The sequence below is a fragment of the Doryrhamphus excisus genome, chromosome 4, assembly GCF_030265055.1.
Source record: "Doryrhamphus excisus isolate RoL2022-K1 chromosome 4, RoL_Dexc_1.0, whole genome shotgun sequence".
Taxonomy (NCBI): Eukaryota; Metazoa; Chordata; class Actinopteri; order Syngnathiformes; family Syngnathidae; genus Doryrhamphus; species Doryrhamphus excisus.
The window spans coordinates 6,238,213-6,258,624 of NC_080469.1; the positions used below are offsets into that span (position 1 = coordinate 6,238,213).

General features: G+C 40.1%; 1 protein-coding gene across 3 annotated transcripts in view; it reads right to left on the minus strand.

The window, feature by feature from the left end:
• adgrd1 (adhesion G protein-coupled receptor D1) overlaps nt 1–20,412 on the minus strand; it is a 34,477-nt gene that overhangs the window by 11,824 nt on the left and 2,241 nt on the right. For all 3 annotated transcript variants that reach the window (XM_058070939.1, XM_058070941.1, XM_058070940.1), the window contains 10 exons: nt 18,793–18,915; nt 18,505–18,681; nt 16,386–16,643; nt 15,382–15,449; nt 14,749–14,898; nt 14,608–14,658; nt 11,307–11,430; nt 10,963–11,070; nt 9,878–9,953; nt 9,131–9,272 (listed from right to left, as the gene is read on the minus strand). In XM_058070939.1, coding sequence (XP_057926922.1) covers nt 9,131–9,272; nt 9,878–9,953; nt 10,963–11,070; nt 11,307–11,430; nt 14,608–14,658; nt 14,749–14,898; nt 15,382–15,449; nt 16,386–16,643; nt 18,505–18,681; nt 18,793–18,915 — 1,277 coding nt within the window. The remainder of the gene's footprint in view (nt 1–9,130; nt 9,273–9,877; nt 9,954–10,962; nt 11,071–11,306; nt 11,431–14,607; nt 14,659–14,748; nt 14,899–15,381; nt 15,450–16,385; nt 16,644–18,504; nt 18,682–18,792; nt 18,916–20,412) is intronic.

A 20,412-nucleotide genomic window follows, 5' to 3' on the forward strand; every position in this document is an offset into this window, starting at 1 on the left:
ATTCCATACTGAATGAATGTTAATATGTACTACTGGCTATATTAGTGTTTTTTTTTTCTTGTGAGCGCTACTTTGACAATACTTTGACTCATTTTTGTAACACTTATTTTCATAGCTTATTTCAAGCCAAACAAAGCCAATATTAAGATATGCCTTTATTCGTCCCTCAGTGGGGAAATCTGTAGTAACAATATGCTTGTTTTACCAGATCATGAACAAAATGCTGGTATCAAATCGACTAAAAGTGCTACATAGTGTCCGCATACTCCCAAATCCATACTGAGGCGATACTCATCCCCACACTTACAAGTACAGCGGGTTGGAACTGGGGCTTCAGCGGCTGCCTGAGGGATGATCACATCGCGAGCCTCAAAAACTCACCACACCCTACCAAGTACCCCGAAAGCGCCATATCGGTGAAACATTTGGGTGCAAAACATTTATCACTCTCACAAAGACAGGAAGTCCCAAACACGCAGACATGCTTGTTCTGGAGCTGATCAGCGTTATAAAGTATGGCCGATATCGATACCACACTTTTCACTGATATCGGCTGATACTCATCAATTGGGACACCCAATTTTTTCTAAAACCGACTGTAGGTCTGCCCAAAATTCATTTTGTGTTGAAATGGGCCATGGGTAAAAAAAGACCATTTTTAGGTTCAGATAATTCCATGTTTTGGTCAACATTGCAGCGTCTCTGTTCCTAAATCAAGGACACCAAAACTAAAAGAAGAAATGAATTTAATTAAACAATTTAAAATGGTAATCTTATATGTACTGGTAGGTTGTATATATTTTCAGTGAGTTAATAGGAAAATATGCTTGGTCTGGATAATTGAGTGATTTTTGTGTATTTTTTTCTCATCCTTGTCAAACCATTGTTTATCCTGTGGTGTTCAATTTCCTGTTTATTTATTTTACCAATTCATTTGTTGGCTGAAGATCGGCTAACTTTGTTCCTCCCCGTGATTGATTCCTTGTGCATTTTTGTTCAATTTCCCGTTCTCATCAACGGTCAGCTTCTCAGTTCCTGTAGGTCTGCTGTTAATTTAGTCCCCACTCCACACATTGTGACAATTCATATGTATTTTCATTGTTTTCATATCAAAAGAGTTTCCCCTTCTTTAATTGATCACAGCATGTGGGAAATACTGCTTGGCCATGTTTCCTCTCTTGTAACCCCCCAGCAACTTCTCTGTTTGTGGTAGATCCACAATGTGGTTTCAAGTTGATATCTGAGCAGAGCTGGAGGAGACCGAAAGTCACTGGTGAGTGTTACAATGTGCGAGGAGATCTGGCCAAGCCCACCACTTTGTTCCCGGGTGTCCTATAAGGCCTCAGCATTTCCCAGCCAAGAGTGCAGCTGGTGCTCCAATTCTTTATTAACAACAGAAGGTGAGCAAACACCACCGTGGAAATTCCTCCGAGCCTCATAAAACAAGAGAGCAAAAGAAAAAGAGATTGGACAATAACAAGAGACGGGATAATAAAAGAGTAGATTGGTGGATTGAGGGTGATTATTCTGAATAAAAAGATTGTCAAATACAGTGCTATCCATTATGGTGATGACTCTAATATGCTTGTATTAGCGTTGTACTGGCACTGTGTGAAGATGGCTATGGGCCTGACGGGTAAATCATACAGCAGCCCGCCACAGATATACTACCTGTTCACTCTTGTTCAAACACATTATAATGGGACTGTCTGTGCAGCTTGTCTCTATACCTCCATATAATAGATGGTATCGCGACTCTACTTCCCATCGCATGGAATATAGAATAGGAATATGAAGCCTATTGAAAGCTGAACCATCAACACCCGGTTAGACCGCAAGACACAGAAAAGACAAAGATCAAGAGTCGAGACAAACAAGTGATTCAGCGACACACACACATTTTCAACTTCCTTGTTTGGATGACTGTTTGTGTGAGTTGTACTTGTACATCAAATACACATCTGAATTCAATTCATTTTTTTAGCACACGGACAGTGACAGTATATTTTCACTGTTGGTCTCAATTTAGACGCAACACAGAAAATCCCACAGGGACTCTTTGAAGTGAATGATGAGAGTCGTCTCTTTGAAGTGTACAAGCCGTCAGTCGTTTTTTTTTGTTAGAGCTACAATTGAAATCACTGGTTGTATAATATTTGGTTGTGTTGTGTAAATTTTGGTTGATGTTGTGTTGTTTCATTATAAATTGTTGGAGATTTAAAAATAATACATACAACTAGAAAATTCCTGCGGAAATTTTGATGGACATGCAACCCGCCGATATATGTATGTTTGTGTATATATATATATATATAGCAAGCTTCACCTAGCGAGCTTCAAGTACCAAAAGTGTCAAGGCAGTCCTATAACGTCCCTGGATAATGCCATGTGTGTATTTTTCTTTAAACACGAGTAAATTAGCTAAAATGCTAACATGCTACTAGTTAGCATGGTAGCATCTAACCAGAAAGCACTAAGTCCCAAAAGCGTTAAGGCAGTCCCATAGTGTCCCTACATCATGCCATGTGTGTATTTGCCTTTAGACATGAGAAAATTAGCTAAAATGCGAACATCATAATGGTCATCATGCTAGCACCTAGCAAGAAAGTTTTAAGTACCGAAAGTGCCAAGGTTGTCCTATAATCACCTTGCTTTATGCCATGTGTGTATTTGCGTTTAGATATGAGTAACTTAGCGTAAAAGCTAACATCCTAGCAATTAGCATGCCGCTTTGTAACTGTCAGTGGGGGCTTGCATTGCAGTGCATGCCCATAATTAGATTGGACCTTTTTTGTCTGAGTGAAATTAGTCTTTCTTTTTTTTTCTAATTATTTTTGTGTTGGAAACTGTTCCACGTTGTGCATACAAATAAAACAATTTAAACAATAAATGTTATAGATAATTGTATTTTTACAATTATTTCAGTAAGAAGTCTACCTGAAATGTCTACCATTGTATAGGAGAAGACCAGCAAAGGTGTGATATTACATTTTGAACAAAATTACATTTGCTCCAATGACTCTGATAAGGCAACAATTGGTGTGTGTTTTGACATTCCATTTGTATGACGGTCAGGCTATGATAGAAAAGCATGATGGTGATGTGAGTTGTGACCCCGATGGAGAGCAGATCACAGACTTGCAACAAGTTTTTGCAGTTACGAGTTGGCTTTAAACCAACACACAGGGCACGGCCTTCCAATGTTAACGCATGCAGCGAGGCACAACTGGTCCAGAGTGAGGTCATTGTGTCAGGGGACACGCAATAAGACACGCAGCTGTGGTCTCCATTCAGTCTGAGAGGTGGACGCTGAAAACGAGAAGTGTTGATAGGTATGTGGAGTGTTGAGGAAAATCGGGAAAAATGACGTTTCTACGATGAAGAGATCAGGGGTTGGCAACCTACGTATAGTAACAAAAGAACCATTTTGGCCACTAATGAAAAATTGTCTGGTGCCGCAAACCGTAACAGCTTTTAAACCTTTAAAAGTTTAAAAGCCTTTCCTCTTTTCTGACCTCAAAGCCTCCAAGTGTTGTTACAATGTTGTATTGTTGTGTTAAACGATGCCAACGCATCAGATAATGACGTTTGACGTGCAGGAAGTGAGCCCTGAAAGTAATAATATTGATATTTAAGCATGATATCGGGGCGGCACGGCGGTCTAGTGGTTAGCACGCAGACCTCACAGCTAGGAGACTAGGGTTCAATTCCACCCTTGGCCATCTCTGTGTTGCGTTTGCATGTTCTCCCCGTGCATGCGTGGGTTTTCTCCGGGTACTCCGGTTTCCTCCCACATTCCAAAAACATGCTAGGTTAATTTGTGACGCCAAATTGTCCATAGGTATGAATGTGAGTGTGAATGGTTGTTTGTCTATATGTGCCCTGTGATTGGTTGGCGACCAGTCCAGGGTGTACCCCGCCTCACGCCCGAAGACATAGACATGGGATAGGCTCCAGCACCCCCCGCGAGGAAAAGCGGTAGAAAATGAATGAATGAATTTAAGAATGATATCAAAACTAACCATGTCACCGATATCAATATAGACTGAATTTGTGCTGTATCTCCCTCATGCATGCATGCAGGAGGAATGAGGGGCGGAGCAGAAGCCTGGAGGCTCAGTTGAAGCTAACAGGCTAGCGTGTCTGCAGCGGAAGAAGTCAACCCCAAAATGAGTATAATAATTTTAGCATTAGAACAGCAGAAGTGAGCGTGTAACGGATACCAACTAGTGGGTTTATAATAGTATTTTGTCTACCTCACTACGACTACAATACAGACACCACCAAGGTTCGTGGTATGGTCTCGGTCTCGGCTTTTACTTTGGCTGCAACCAACAAACACGGCAAATGTTTTTGTCATTTCTTGTAGAGCTAAAATTGTATGAATAGATGATTTTCCATGAATGAATTCATGTGTTTAACTCCCACAGGCAGTGTAATATTTCCTGGCTTTCAAGCCTAGTCTGAACACTGCATATTGGCCGAAATAGAATCATTGTGAGCCTTGGCAGAGTGGTTTGAGAGCATGGAACATATGGAATCATGCAACCTCATCTCACAGATATGCTTGAATTGGCCACAGCTTCAATACATAGCATAATAAGGTGGTGGTAAGGCATGTTAACATTATTACCAATAATGCAGTTGTGTTTATATAGGTGGGCACAGGCAGGCAGGGTTGACAGTTTTACTGTTTTGGACATGGTAATGTAAAATAGGGATGTGTTATGACACATGAGTATTGTAAAGGTTAAGTTTGGCCATGGTTTTGTTAGACTGCTGTAAGTAAGCATTATCATCTTTGGTCCTATGTTTGGACATGACACATCAAACTACCTTCCAGTGACTGACTCTGTGCATTTGAAATTATATTTCAGTCATTTAATATTTTCAAAATGAATGCATGTGATGTTATGGTAATACTTTTTTGATGATGAATAAATGACCGCTGTTACAAATGTTAATATTTTTTCCTTGCAGGAAAAAAAAACCTGCCAATCACTGTCAAGCAAGTTTCAAGGGAATGACGACTTTCTGTGGTTTTGAAACCCAGCTTCAAGTCTCTAATGGAAACATGAGGACTTTATTAGCTTTAATTTGAATTGGTGCTTCAGTATTGGTTTCTTTGTCCTTCAATATTTTATCAATGCCGGCACAAGGGAAATTATAACGCTTATCTTGAATGCCCTGTTTAGACTCCAAGATGATAATCATCAAGTAGACTTTTTCTACTAGAAACAGTTATTTTGTGACAGGTGCTGGTTGTCTAAAGAAAGACTGTAAATTAACATAATCTGTCTGTAGTGTCCCAACTCTAGAGTAATCAATATTCATTCTTCACAGGCATTGAGTCACCAACATTTGGGTGCTTTGTTTGCGCACTCGACTGATAAACGAGGCATGTTTGTGACATATTTTAGTCGAAAACAGAATCCGATGAAAACAGGGCATATGAAAACCGAGGTTCCACTGTGCTTTGTTTGAAAAGACGAACCATTTTTATTCATGATGTTCATGATGCTGTTTATCGCAATGATACCCTGCAAACTGAGCTGCAAGATTGAGCACCTGACAGGGCTAACGTCACAGGCCACGCACTCATGCAACCAAAGACACACAACGTATTCGCACTCACACCTCCAACTCATCCAACGACTTCACCGATATATTCACCCCTCCAGTGCGGGCATGACAGGGACCACGACTTGCGCCGTAATTGGCTGCAGGTAGCTGTGGCTGGTGACTGGCCGCACTGGGAACCGTTTCACCTTCGAATAAAGGCTTGTTTGTCATCGGTATTGTGCAAGATCTCAGCGTACTTCACAAGCATAAAATGTTTCATCTGAGAGGTTCCAGTTGGACTACACATTCAGTGGCATAAAGGTCAATTTTCCTCTTTTTCACCCGTCATCATTTGGTGACACCATCTTGGTACTTTTTATGAGGTTACCAAACTCATTGACGGTTTTATACACCTGTAATGTCAGGTTCCTTCTTAAAATCTGTTTTTAATTTCCCCTCATTTTTTAACTCATTCATCTTTTTAGCCCTTGCTGCTGCTTTAAGGGAGAAGACATGGAGGAGGTGTCAGTGATTTTACCCAAGTATTAATGTTTAACTACAGACCCCAATGCCTCCCATTCTTCCTTTTCCCTTCTGGACCCTCCACCCTCCATCTGAATAAGTCAGATAGTGCTAATAAATCTCTGACGGTGCCAGGTTCTAATCAACAAGAAGCTGAGTGGCGTGAGAAAGCATTTGGGCCTCCAGGAGTCTTGATAACATTTTCTCTGGGAACCTAACTTGATTAGCCTAATGCCATGCAATGCATGACTGACCCTTATGGGAATGGCATGACCTCACCATGCTGGTACAGTAACATCAATCAAGAATACAAGGTCACCACCTGTAGACGATACCTGCCATGACACAAGGTTGCCGACACTATCAGTCCATGTTAGCGTGTTTAGTCTTGCCATGAATCTGATAAGGAAAACTAATGATAATGTGGGATAAAAACTCGACCGAAACTGTAACCACAGCAACCAGGACCGACTGACACATCTCTGCCTTCGACGCGTTTATTCTCCCTGCTTGGTTTTAATGAAATTGCCGGGTGCGTGTCAACTCCCCTAGCGATAAACAGAGAGGTCAGCTGCAAATCACACATTCTAAGCTTCAGTACTGGTGCCATGAGAAGACATCTTTGAAATGGAACTTGTGCAGACAATAAAGAGCAACGTAAACAGTGACGTGAAAGGTCTACCACAAACTGTGAGGGCGTAGGGTGGACATTCATCAGCTGCCAGATACATTTGTACTCCAAAAATAGTTGCATTTTTACTAAATCAGGTCTGCATAGGAGAGCGGCAAGAGAAAAAAAAACCCTGATACTCTCTGGGCCAATTCACAGCCAAAAATGAATACCAAATTGCAGATCAGCTCCTATATAAATAACCATTTGGACATTCCAGCATGTTAATAATGGTGATAATAATAGTGATACATGATTCAAATAAGAGCACGTGAACATCTCGAGCTTTCCTAAAATAACAATATTAAGGCTTCTTCCACGGTGTGTGCTCAAACAAACATAGTCATCATCGTTACAGGAATCATGCCAGAAAATTGCAGCATAAACATTTATTTCACCAAGGAAAATAATGCTAAACAAAGCTGCATGGTTTCCATTTACTCGCCCACAAGAGAGAATAACTCCTGACAATAAATCACTAGAAAATGAAATGACTGCCTTTTTTATGCAGAGTGACGTCACAGGGTCTAAGGCCACTGACTGTAGCTAAATGAGAAGAATAGCACGGTAATTTACTGGCACAAAGGATAGAACATTGATTTATGATCCCCACTTTTCACGAGGGTTACGCCTGAGACCAGCAGCAAATGGCGAAAAAACCACAAGTAATTGACACACCCAGAAAAATATCTATTTTTGTCACACGGCTCAAGTCCCCCCTCCCTCTAAACCTTCTGGCTTGATTTTGATGTTCTCCTTTGATTTTGCATCAACATTTGCACAACATTTACACAAAAGTGATTGTTGTAATTATTACAGAGCCCTCCCCTCCCCATTCTCTTCAATATGCCTCACACCCTTATTAAAATAATAAAAAATTATAAAATGTATTGGTTCTCAACACTATTGAATGATATTGTAGATTGTCAAAGAACAAATGGAATTAGAGTTTAGAACACCTATCACCAAATGGCGGACCCAGTGACGGCCCTTTGCAGACCCGGTACCAATTAAAGTGAATGGGAAGGAAATATAACAACATATAATCATGCTCACGGACAGTTTGATGGCATGATTGCTTCAGGTATTACATAAATAATAGTTTGACTGTACAAATGTACAAAGCTATGGCTCTATTCAAATATTTGCGGCATAAGAAATGGATGGATGGTTCCAATAAACAATTTCATTGGCTCATTATGAGTGACGCCTCCGCACTTGCTGTCATTTATTTTCTTTTAAATGCAATTTAGGTGCCAATGTAAGTGTTTTAGATTCAATTACTTTCTGTCATCCCCCCACTGGGAACAGAAATATGAGAATTTCTGCTTTTATTTTTTTTACTGTATGTCTACCGGCCTACTATGCTATTTGAATTTACTTCGTACATACTTATATTTTGTCTTATGTCGACCACTCGACATTCATTGCAGCCTGGTCATCCTGGAAGGGGGATCCCGCCCCTTCTGTGGTCCCTTCTCAAGGTTCCTTTTTTTCTTTTCCTCAAATGGGTTTTGAGTTTTTTCTTGCCCGGATGGGAGTTCAGGTCAGGGGATGTCATCCATTGTCGTCTATTGCCTGCTTGTAAAGCCCTCTGAGGCTCTTTTGTGATTATGGGCTATATAAATAAACTTGGCTTGACTACAGACTGAACTCCAAACTGAAACTATCAAAATGCAACAAAATGAACAGCAGTGAACATACAAGTCTATTCAAATCGCATAATGAGTATGAAAAAGGTCTGCACTAATAATGAAAATCCTTCCGGCGTAGCTCAGTTAGTAGAGTACCCGGTTCCTAATCGGGAGAGTGTGAGTTCAACTCCAGCATTAAGATCACATACCAAGCCACTTTATGTCTCGTACTACAAATAAAATTAGATTAGTCACACTGCTACATCTTTGACAGAATATAATCCACAGTATATCCCACCTTTTGCTCAAAGCCTACAGTAAAAGTTGTAGAGTAGACTACCATCAGCCCCGAAGTCATATTAGCATTATCGGTTCTGAAGCCATGTGCTTCCTGATGGAGGTGAGACAGCCCAGTGAAAACCAGTAAAGTTTTTGCTCTTTGTATCACAAGTACTCAGCTACTATAGTCATTGGTCGACACTCATCTCTCACAAATAGGAACACCCAAAATAGAGCTGCTAGATTTCAAACAAGGAGACCCATCTACTGTAACCTCAGACAAATCATAGCCCTGTGATAAGGTGGGTGTCCCACACCCTACTACCGTTTCTGCCAACTGGAAAATCTAAGCACACTATTTTCCCAGTAGGACTGGCTCACCCAAGCTTAATGGAACATCAACACATGAGTCAACTATGAGGAAACCTGGACAGATTGTGTGTTTGTGTAAGTGGATTCTCACCAAAACATGGGTCAGAACAATCTTGATGAGAGGTGCTCCGGAGAGGTTGACCGACAGGGCTGGTGAAGGCTCCACATTCAGAGAGATCAAGCAGCTTGCAAACTGGATTTTATGATCCTTGAACTCAGCAGCTTCGTTAATCCTAAAAAGACAGAATGACGAGTCATTAAAATAACAGCAGGAGCAACACTCCTGTCTTCGTAAAGATGAGGTTTAATGGATGCCAGATAGTGTGGCAGTTCAATGGTACGCAAAGGTTGAGAGTTTTGGCTTTTGGACGACTGGCGAGCATGCTCGAGTCTTATTCGGTGGGGATGGGTGGTCATGGTTCGAGCCCAGTCAGCCGCTCACTTTCAACCCTACTATAGACAAGCAATATAGATAATTGGATGGATGTTCTAGCGTGGGGGGAACAAAATGATCATAGATATGTCACATACGGTAAAACATCAACGTCACTGTGACAAGCTGTCCCCTGGGATGAGACAAGGTTTGGATTGGTGTAATGGAGCAGTAGTGCTAATAGCAGGGTGTATCAGTCAGTGGAGCGCAAGTGGTGAGATGAAAGATAGGCGAGGGGACAGATAAGACCCTGACTCCCGGCTTCAGCCCTTCAGGAAACACAGGCGCCTTAGAGTCAGTGGACCTGTTCCCCCGCCGCTTTCCCCACACACAGGAAGTATGAAGAAGAAAGCTTGGAATGACTAGAATAAACGTGACCAAATTAGTAGAGTGATGCCATGTTACCTGGTCTCAACAGGCCTGATTTCTTTGTAGTAGCTGTGCATGTTGTGGTAGAAGAGGCCAACAATGGTGGTTTGAGCTGAGAGGAAAGACAGAAATGGGACACCGTTGAGTGTACAAGGCCCGAGTCAGGAATGTAAAGCAGTGATGCTAAAACACGCAAAAAGAAGAGAAGTTAATTAACATTGCTTTGCTGCCGCGTGCTGGCACCGGCCTCCAAATAGAACACTGCAATAGTCACACGCTGGTGAAAAGGAGGGGGTCTCCAAGCCATGTGGTTGTTGGGAAATCTTATGAAACTGTACATGACTTCATCAGCCGAGCAGGGGGTCTAATCTGACCAATCACCCAGTGTGGTCCCACCTCAATGCTGCAAGATAAACAATGGAACTGGAGGAAGTTCTTAATTATCCTGTTCCTCTTTTCAAAGGCCGTTGACCTTTTTCTGCTATGAGTTCACATTCATAGAATAAAACGTTCAGCAGATTTATAATAATAATAATAATACATTTTATTTGTATAGCGCTTTTCAAAATACTCAAAGACACTTTACAGAAGAGTGAAGTTGAATAAAGCAAGTAAACAGAATAGAAGACACACCAAAATACAACATTCATTGGTTTATACACAGTTAAAACATGAGTAAAAGCGGGGCACGAGAATATTGTTTTAAACATTACAAAATTGTCATTGTGGGTCAAGTAATGCATGTAGTGGCCAAGGGGAGACAGGGGAAAGTGACCTGCACATAAAAGGCAACATGCTTAAATGCACAACCTAATAGCTGCTCTAAATTTCTCATTCTTTTTAATGACAGAGGAAAGTGGAGAAAATGTGCTGTCTCTCATTCTTGCTGTTCTGAATGAAAGAGTAATTGCTAGCCTTAAAGTCAGCGCTGGATTTCCACATTGCACCATAAAGCCACACAAAAGCTCCCAAGGCCGTCCTTGACACTCTAAGCTATAGCATGTCAGTCGTTTTAAATCTTAACTAAGTAATTCAGAGGTAAATAACATCAGTGAAGGGCTGAGGCCAAAGCACATTCCCTTGGCTGCAACTTTGATACACAAGATAGCTTTGCAACTCACATTGCATGGTGAAAGCCTCCACGGGTACGGAGATGTAGTTCTTTCCCTGTGTTGGGAAGCGGTAATGTTGCAAGTTGTAGTTCTGTGGCAATTTCATCAAAAGATAATCTGTGGGGGTCATAGTTGATGAAACAACACATGAGGCAAAAATCCACAATAGCATGGTGGGAATCATGATGTGGAGAAACAAGTAGTGTGAAACATAATATTATGCCAAAGATAAAAACTAACAGTTTTTATTACCTCGCCTTTGAAAATCAACGACACGATGACTTAATCATGTTACCACAAAAATATACAAATAGTGAGTCATTTTTTTTTTGGGAGGCTCACACGGTACCGACCTGCAACAAACGATGTCCCTCCCAGAGAGATGAGAGAGTTTGGGCTGGGCTCCAAGTTAGCCACCATGCGGCCCATTACTCGGTCCACTGTTTCGATCAAACCACTGACCACAGGACCGGACTGCTGCATCAACAAAGTTCAGAAACTTCATTTTACAAACATCATTTTACAACCGCTTCTCATGATGTTCAGCATCGCTTCATGTCACTGCATTAAAAAATGGCGTATTTTCTGTATTGGATTTTCTGTGTCTTATCTTATGTGGTATTCAGATACAATTCTGGGTGCTCCAGACTGATTTTGCGTATGTTTTACTTGATTTCAGATTAGATAAAAAATATTTATAAATACATTAAAAAAAAACCACAAAAAGGTGTCATATCAAAAGAGAAAAAAATCATATGAATAATGTGCCTAAAACTGAGAGGCAAGCTGTTTTTTTGTTTTTAAAAGGGGACCTATTATGCTCATTTTTGGCCCTTTGTATTGAGTTGTGAGCAGCTACACACAATAAGCCATACAGTAAGCTTTCTAGATCTTCCAGAATATGCAACTACCCCAGCTGTATTTCCTTGGTTTTCCAAAATGTTTTTTTCATTTATTCCTGAACCAAACTTTCAAATTTTTGTCGATATACAGTGGGGCAAAAAAGTATTTAGTCAGCCACCAATTGTGCAAGTTCTCCCACTTAAAAAGATGAGAGAGGCCTGTAATTTTCATCATAGGTACGCTTCAACTATGAGAGACAAAATGAGAAAAAAAAATCCAGATAATCATATTGTTTGATTTTTAAAGAATTTATTTGCAAATCATGGTGGAAAATAAGTATTTGGTCAAAAACAAAAGTTCATCTCAATACTTTGTGATATACCCTTTGTTGGCAATGACAGAGATCAAACGTTTTCTGTAACTCTTCACAAGATTTTCACACACTGTTGTAGGTATTTTGGCCCATTCCTCCATGCAGATCGCCTCTAGAGCAGTGATGTTTAGGGGCTGTCGCTGGGCAACACGGATTTTCAACTCCCTCCAAAGATTTTCTATGGGGTTGAGATCTGGAGACTGGCTAGGCCACTCCAGGACCTTGAAATGCTTCTTATGAAGCCACTCCTTCGTTGCCCGGGCGGTGTGTTTGGGATCGTTGTCATGCTGAAAGACCCAGCCACGTTTCATCTTCAGTGCCCTTGCTGATGGAAGAAGGTTTTCATTCAGAATCTCACGATACATGGCCCCATTCATTCTCCCATTTACACGGATCAGTTGTCCTGGTCCCTTTGCAGAAAAACAGCCCCAGAGCATGATGTTTCCACCCCCATGCTTCACAGTAGGTGTGGTGTTGTTTGGATGCAACTCAGCATTCTTTCTCCTCCAAACACGACGAGTTGAGTTGATACCAAAAAGTTCTATTTTGGTTTCATCTGACCATATTACATTCTCCCAATCCTCTTCTGGATCATCCAAATGCTCTCTAGCAAACTTCAGACGGGCTTGGACATGTACTGGCTTCAGCAGGGGGACACGTCTGGCACTGCAGGATTTGAGTCCCTGGCGGCGGAGTGTGTTACTTATGGTAGCCTTCGTTAATATGGTCCCAGCTCTCTGCAGGTCTTTCACTAGGTCCCCCCGTGTGGTTCTGGGATTTTTGCTCACCGTTCTTGTTATCATTTTGACCCCACGGGGTGAGATCTTGCGTGGAGCCCCAGATCGAGGGAGATTATCGGTGGTCTTGTAGGTCTTCCATTTTCTCACAATTGCTCCCACAGTTGATTTCTTCACACCAAGCTGCTTAACTATTGCAGATTCAGTCTTCCCAGCCTGGTGCAGGTCTACAATTTTGTTTCTGATGTCCTTTGACAGCTCTTTGGTCTTGGCCATAGTGGAGTTTGGAGTGTGACTGTCTGAGGTTGTGGACAGGTGTCTTTTATACTGATAACCAGTTCAAACAGGTGCCATCAATACAGGTAACGAGTGGAGGACAGAGGAGCTTCTTAAAGAAGAACTTACAGGTCTGTGAGAGCCACAAATCTTGCTTGTTTGTAGGTGACCAAATACTTATTTTCCACCATGATTTGCAAATAAATTCTTTAAAAATCAAACAATGTGATTATCTGGATTTTTTTTTCTCATTTTGTCTCTCATAGTTGAAGCGTACCTATGATGAAAATTACAGGCCTCTCTCATCTTTTTAAGTGGGAGAACTTGCACAATTGGTGGCTGACTAAATACTTTTTTGCCCCACTGTAGGCATTGATAATAAATTAATAAACCATTTGGAGAGCTATTTGAAAAGTGGTTAGGAGCTACTGGTAGCTCATGATCTACTGGTTGAAGACCCCTGACTTAGACCCCTGACTTACAGTGTATGAACTCAAAGAGTGGTAATGTCGGTCCGTGTTTATTGAGTGCAGACAATCTTGGATTCGGTAGTGGAAATGTGTTAATTACACGTTTTTTGCGGTACTACTCGTGTTTAAAAAACTTTGGTAGACCGACCGATTGTGGTGGTAAAAGGCTATCATCTGTATGCTTGTAAGCACACTCTATAATGCTACACAGACAACCACTGACACTGATAAAACTGTTACTTAGTGCTTGCAATTCTGACTCTTCAGAACACGACCAAATGGCATCAGGCTTCATCAACAGTTTGGCAAGTTAGCGTTCCCTAAAACATTAAAGACTCACTGTGATGTCACAGTGAGCTAGTGTTAGAATAAACTCTCTGAAACCGAGCGTTCAGAGCCGTCCAAAACTTCTTTCAAGGCTCACTACGCAATATGCAAACCTCATTAACTGAAACTTTGGCGTCGTTTAAGACAAGAATACAACATTCTAACAACATTTATAGGTCAGAAAACTGGAAAAAGCATAATACATAGAATCTCTTAGCAATACCACATCCTTTGATTCATCATTATGTGGCCCTGGTGGAAAAGGTTTAGACTAAGCACTAAAGCATGACCGTTTCTCACAGTGTATGGCCAAGGTAAGGGAATTTACTGAATACCATATCTTTTGCAATCTACTATGTGAACATCTGTTTCAGCTTGCAGAAACTAAAACAAGCAGTTTATTTTGAACACTCAATGTTCTAAAACCGCACACTTTTCTCTGGCAGTATTGTTTTTGGATATGAAGCCAAGTTTGAGCCAGGACTTATACCACAGGATGCCACACATCTACGTTTTCCTTGCAAATATTTCTCAAGGAAGCACTATTTTTTGTACAAAAATAGGTAAAATATTGTCCGAAATGAATCTGTTAGGTGATGTCATGTTTGAACAGTGTGAACTAATTTACCTCTGGTAACCCAGGAGAGGACAGGACTTCTTCCACATTTTTGAGGAACGCCTGGGTGGAATGAAACTAACATCAAGGAACTGTTGCAACACTTGTTCTCGGTTGGACAATGGTCTGTGTATCTGTGTGTGTGTTTGAGACCTGCGTGAGGTTGTTGGCTGTGTAGTGAGGAATGGTCCTATTGGGCAGAGCTTTGAGAAAACCCAAAACTGGCATTGACTCTGAATCCTGGGGTCTTTGGACCTCATCGTGGACACTGCTGTCAACAGGAGGACTCACTTCAGTGGTTCTCTGAGGAAACAACAGGTATTACGTTTACAATCACAAGGATGTTACCAAGGAGTGCCGATACACACAGAATAGATAAAGCATTAGGGGAATAGAGATTGAGCATATGTCTTATTCAGCCTGGGACATGAAGAGAACCATTATTTTAGTGGTGTTGAGTTGCAGGGCACATATAGACAAACAACCAATCACACTCACATTCATACCTATGGACAATTTGGCCATTAACCTAGCATGTTTTTGGAATGCGGGAGGAAGCTGGAGTACCCGGAAAAAACCCACGCATGCACGGGGAGAAAATGCAAACTCCATACAGAGATAGTTGAAGGTGGAATCGAACTCGAACTCGGGTCTCCTAGCTGTGTCGCCTGCGCGCTAACCACTCATAGGTCATCATGTTGTGTGTAAATGCTTTTCTTTCAAAATCTAACTTTAAAATATATTTCATGAACATCTGATGTTATTGTTCAAGGTGGATAAACTTACCACTGTTGTTGTCGCAAAAGGCAGTTCTTTGATAACACTTGGTGTCGTGGCAAACTCTATAGCATGACCTGAAACAACATGACTGTATTCATTGTAGGGCTACAAAAGTTAATTGATGAATAGATCATTAATCAATTATCAAATTAATCAAAAAATATTGTGAATTCAAATTAAAAAAATTTGATATAAAAATTTAAATACTATGTATTTGTTTGTTTGGTCTGTCTAATTACTCAATTAATCGAACTACTAAGTTTCAGATTTGATTAATTGTTACGTCTGCTTTGTTGGACCTCCCCATACTATCTATATTTAAATTGATTTTTGTCAGGCAGCAATGTACAATACGAGACTCTAATCCAGTCATGAAAGAAAGTTTGCAACCTTCACAACAGCTGGTTAATAAACTGAACGTTGAATGCCTAAATATGGATGATTAGTCTGAGGCATTCCTGCATGTTCTCCTCGAGTTCAGTGTAGCATTTTACACGTCTGCTCTGGGGAAGTACAATATTTTTCAGTAACCATAACAGTCAGACTCTTTGAGTAATGGTTTGTGGAATATATCATGTTTTTGCTAACAGCATTACAGAATAACAATGGCAGGCTCCACTTTGCATATTGGGCCAAACCGAGGTTCGAGCAATGACAGCCCTTCAGCACATACACACAATAAAAGCTGATGTAAAGCTGGAAATGGCATTTCGATTTTAAACATTAGTCATATATGTAATTTCTTAAAATTGTATTTGTCTATTCTATTGGAAAGAGGTACATACTGTGAGAACACCAAGAGCTACCACATGTAGATAAAATTAGATGCACTTTTTTAAAGCGTTTCTAAGGCAGAACTATGTGCATTTTCGCACTCATCGTAAAAATAAACTGTGTTCCATTGGCAGAGCATAATGGTATATTTATAAATAGTTATTGTTATGTATCAATGCAAAGGGTGGCATGCAGAAAGGACGGACATTTAAAAGTTGAAAGGTTAATGTCCTTACCCATAGCAGCACTGTAGTAGAGAAAGATCTCACTGGGCAAAAGAGCTCTTTCCCATATGACAAACTCATCAAAGGCTCCTGTTACATAGTGACCATAGGCCCTGTCATTACCAGTTCCAATGACAAGATCAGAATAGGGGTCACCGTAGTTTTCGGAAACGCCACCACTTTCATCACCAGCAGTAAAAGTGCCGTTGATATAAACCTTCAGACCTGCCGTTTTTTTCCATGTGAAGAGAATATGAGTCCAGTAAGGTCCTGAGAGAGAGAAAAACGACAAGAAGAAGTATCATTCCTTCATAGAATTAGCGATAAAAAACATTATTACTAAAGCAAGAAACCCAGGGGTTAAGAGATTGGTTAAACCAGGGGTCTCAAACACGCGGCCCGCGGGCCAAATGTGGCCCGCAGGACACTAGTTTGAGGCCCCCGCCTTGATATGAAAGTTTAATGGTATGGTATCATGTATCCAGAAAAAATTATTACGTTTGATTAATGTTCATGTTAAAGGTTAAATAACTGTTAATAGTTAACCTCCCTATCCGTGTGGAAGTGGTAAGTTTTTGGCTATTTAAGTTTAAAGGAAATAACTTTTAGGCTACCGTTTAGGTTGCTAGCTCTCTAGTTTGCGAGTTAGCATGTGTCTCAAGACCCTGCAGTTGCTCAATATGTTGTAAATAAAAAGAGTATAAATGTGACTATAGTCGTGTTTTGTCATGTCTACAGGGCTCTAATAATGCTTTGTTCATTTTAATCTGAAAAAAATAATTTGTCTACCCACCAACTATATGTGGTTTCTTAAGTTTTTATTATTTGCCGTTTTATTATTATTATTATATTTATTTATTACTGATTGATTGATTTTCTTTATTCTTGATTTGTTTATTTATTTTGGGTTTCTTAAGTTTTTATTATTTGCAGTTTTATTATTATTATTATATTTATTTATTACTGATTGATTGATTTTCTTTATTCTTGATTTGTTTATTTATTTTTAATCTTATTTTGTGCAAAAAAATAAAAATTAAGATATTTGAGAACAGTGGAATGTTTTATCAGAGCTTTTATTGTAGAAAATCGGGAACCAAAGCACTGAAAAAGTTTGTATATTTTTCCGTTTTTAATAAATGCGTTTTTTTTTTTGTTTTTTTTTGGAAAACCTGATGCGGCCCAGCCTTGCCCAGACCCTAGCTCCAGTGGCCCCCAGGTAAATTGAGTCTGAGACCCCTGGGTTAAACAGTTCCATTGCTAATAGAGTTGTGACATACGTCAGTATTACTGATTCTGGAGGTTCTGGACAGATTAAATTGACATGACAACACGTAGAGGCTGAAATCTGATTGAAGAAAAAACAATGTAACAAACACATAAACTACTGGAAGCGGTGCAGCCGTGAGACATATTGTACTACTAAATGACTGCTAAATGAAAGATGAACAATAGACTGTTAGTTGGACTGTAATAGTTGTCCAATGACAACAATAGAGTCTCAATGGAGACCATGAGCTGTCTGAAAAAGATCTCAAGCAAAACAACCTAAGAAGGTTGAAATTGAAACCCTGTGTGTCAGTGCTGACCAATTTCTCATATGCAAACTGTCACCTTTTAACATGTATACGCCATCTTAACCGGATTCATCAGAGGTCAGATGAAGATTATTGTGTACTTTCAAGTCCTTTCCATTAGATAACAAGTTCTGTACTGAAACGTCCACATGTCCACAATGGATGAGATCCAGATGAGCACAGATCTTCTGTAAGCCCAACGCTCAATTCAAAATTGAATTATGGTCGTGATGGAGCATAAAACAAAGGATGACACACGTTATCTGAGATCAGTGAGAACAAAACTTCTCAAAACTAAATGTCAGTATTGTTTTATGTCATTTTGTCAAAACACGTTACTGAATCGCTCGTAACTGATTTAATGCGACCGATCGTTTTGTAACCTTTATGGTTTGCTCACTGTTTAGACATTTGCTGTCTACAGTTAGGCTATTGAGCATGTCTTTTTATAATGATGATAATTCTATGATGCATTTACGAAAGTCAGTCTTGATTTGTTAAATCAAATATCAATGTGAATGCAATAACAAAACAGTCAAACCGATTTGTGATACCTGGAACTCTAATATTGGCTTTCCATCTGTGGTTGTTGCCTCGAGTGTAGAACTCCACGTATCCTCCAAGGGGGTTTGTGTAGACAGAGAAGCCATTAGAGATGACTTTCCCTCCAGATGCTACAGCAAAACGAGATTCTGCTTCATGATTTTTCCAAAAAAACGAAAAAGTAATTCCTGTAAAAACACACACATACAAAAGAGATGACACAAATACAGAAGCAATTTCATTAAGAATCTTATGTCCTTCCAAGATGTGTAAGATCAATGTATGTAAGTAGTACTCACCATTGGGGCCACACAGAGTGGGGTCACTAATGCAAGAGTTCTGGTAGCTTCCAAAGTGGAGGAAAGTACCGCCGTTATCTCCATTCAGGAAAATACCCTTGTTGACCATTCCCTCAACAATATCTGCAGCAAAAATGGTGTTTAGGATTTAATGTGAGTGATCTGCCCTTGTGACAGAGCAATAAATGTTCCACTGCGCCAAATCATTACAATGTTGCTAATTAGAACACTTTAATGACAATGCATCCCAGATTTGGATTTGACTGTTCATATAACCATTTTTCATAATACTTGGATTCTGTTTCCTTGCTAGAGATGCTTTACCAGTCCTTCACTGCAGACATTGACATATGTGTGGGTCTCGCTGCCATTGACGAATATTCAATGACTAGTGGTGTAATGTCTTTGTCTGAAAAAAGTCCAGAGTTGGTTTCTAAGTATGTTTCCAGGGTCATTATTCATTTGCACTGTGAAGAGCCGCCCAACCAGTTTATGTTGTAGTACTTGCTATTGAGCAGCCATGACACTGCCAACATTGTGTTTGACGCAGGATGCTTCAGATCATAACTTGTTCCTTTGCTTCTCCATTTGGAACAACCCATTTGACTTAAGGTGGGGCATTGAGTTTTGAGCATCAATGGGAATCAGGACTAACATTACGTTACACTTTTTTATTTCGACTCCAAGTTCTAATTCTCATTAGAATAGCAAAAACCAACAAAGAAGAAGGCTTGGGCAAAAAGTTTGGCTTAACTTCATAAAAACAGAGCGCTGAGCTCAGTGCAAATTTGAAACACAATGATATCATGCAGACGGTGCACGACCAACATGACTCAACAACTCTGCATTGATGGTGTAGAAGTGTCCCGTCTTTGATGTGTTATGACTTCCTCTAAGCTGTCAGAATCAGGGAAGTCAAACAATAAATGAGGTCTGTTTCATGTCAATGTAACCGAGGGTTTCAGGATGCCCGCTGATGTGGAAGTTGTAAATAACTCCCTCATTTCCCCTGCTAGTCTTGTTTAGCAACGGTCAAGACTCCTTCTCAACCCGAACAGCACGCTTCCGGACTCCACAATAAGAGCACTGAAGGCTACATCCTGTTTAAAAAAAATAAGAGCTTACACCAACTTTGAGACAGCTAACATTGTACTTTTCATAGACAAATATTTTCCAAGTTGTGTGATTGATATTCTGCACCCAGGTTGGTGAATGTTTAATGTTTTATGTGGAAATGTTTTTTCATGAGTTTTTCAAAAGTAAACAACTTTTTTCGAAAGTGTGCCCCTGATAACACGTTTATATCATTAAAATTCTTGGAGAAGTTCAGACAGTTCATCCAGAAAAGAACTCTGGTTAGCGCCCTCACATAAACCATCAAAACTTTCATCATCCTACCTCTAAGAATCATTAGGAACCAGAATCAAAACCGAAACAGAATTGCTCAAATTCACATGATGCACAATCCTAATTTTGATACACGCTGTCCTTGATTTGATCTGTCCAGAGAATCTTACTGCAGAACACGGACGGTCCTGTAGCAGTTTAATCTGCCTCAGAACACGAACGCTATCAGTATGTTACACCTTGTTGCAAACCCTCTATATTTACTTTCATCAA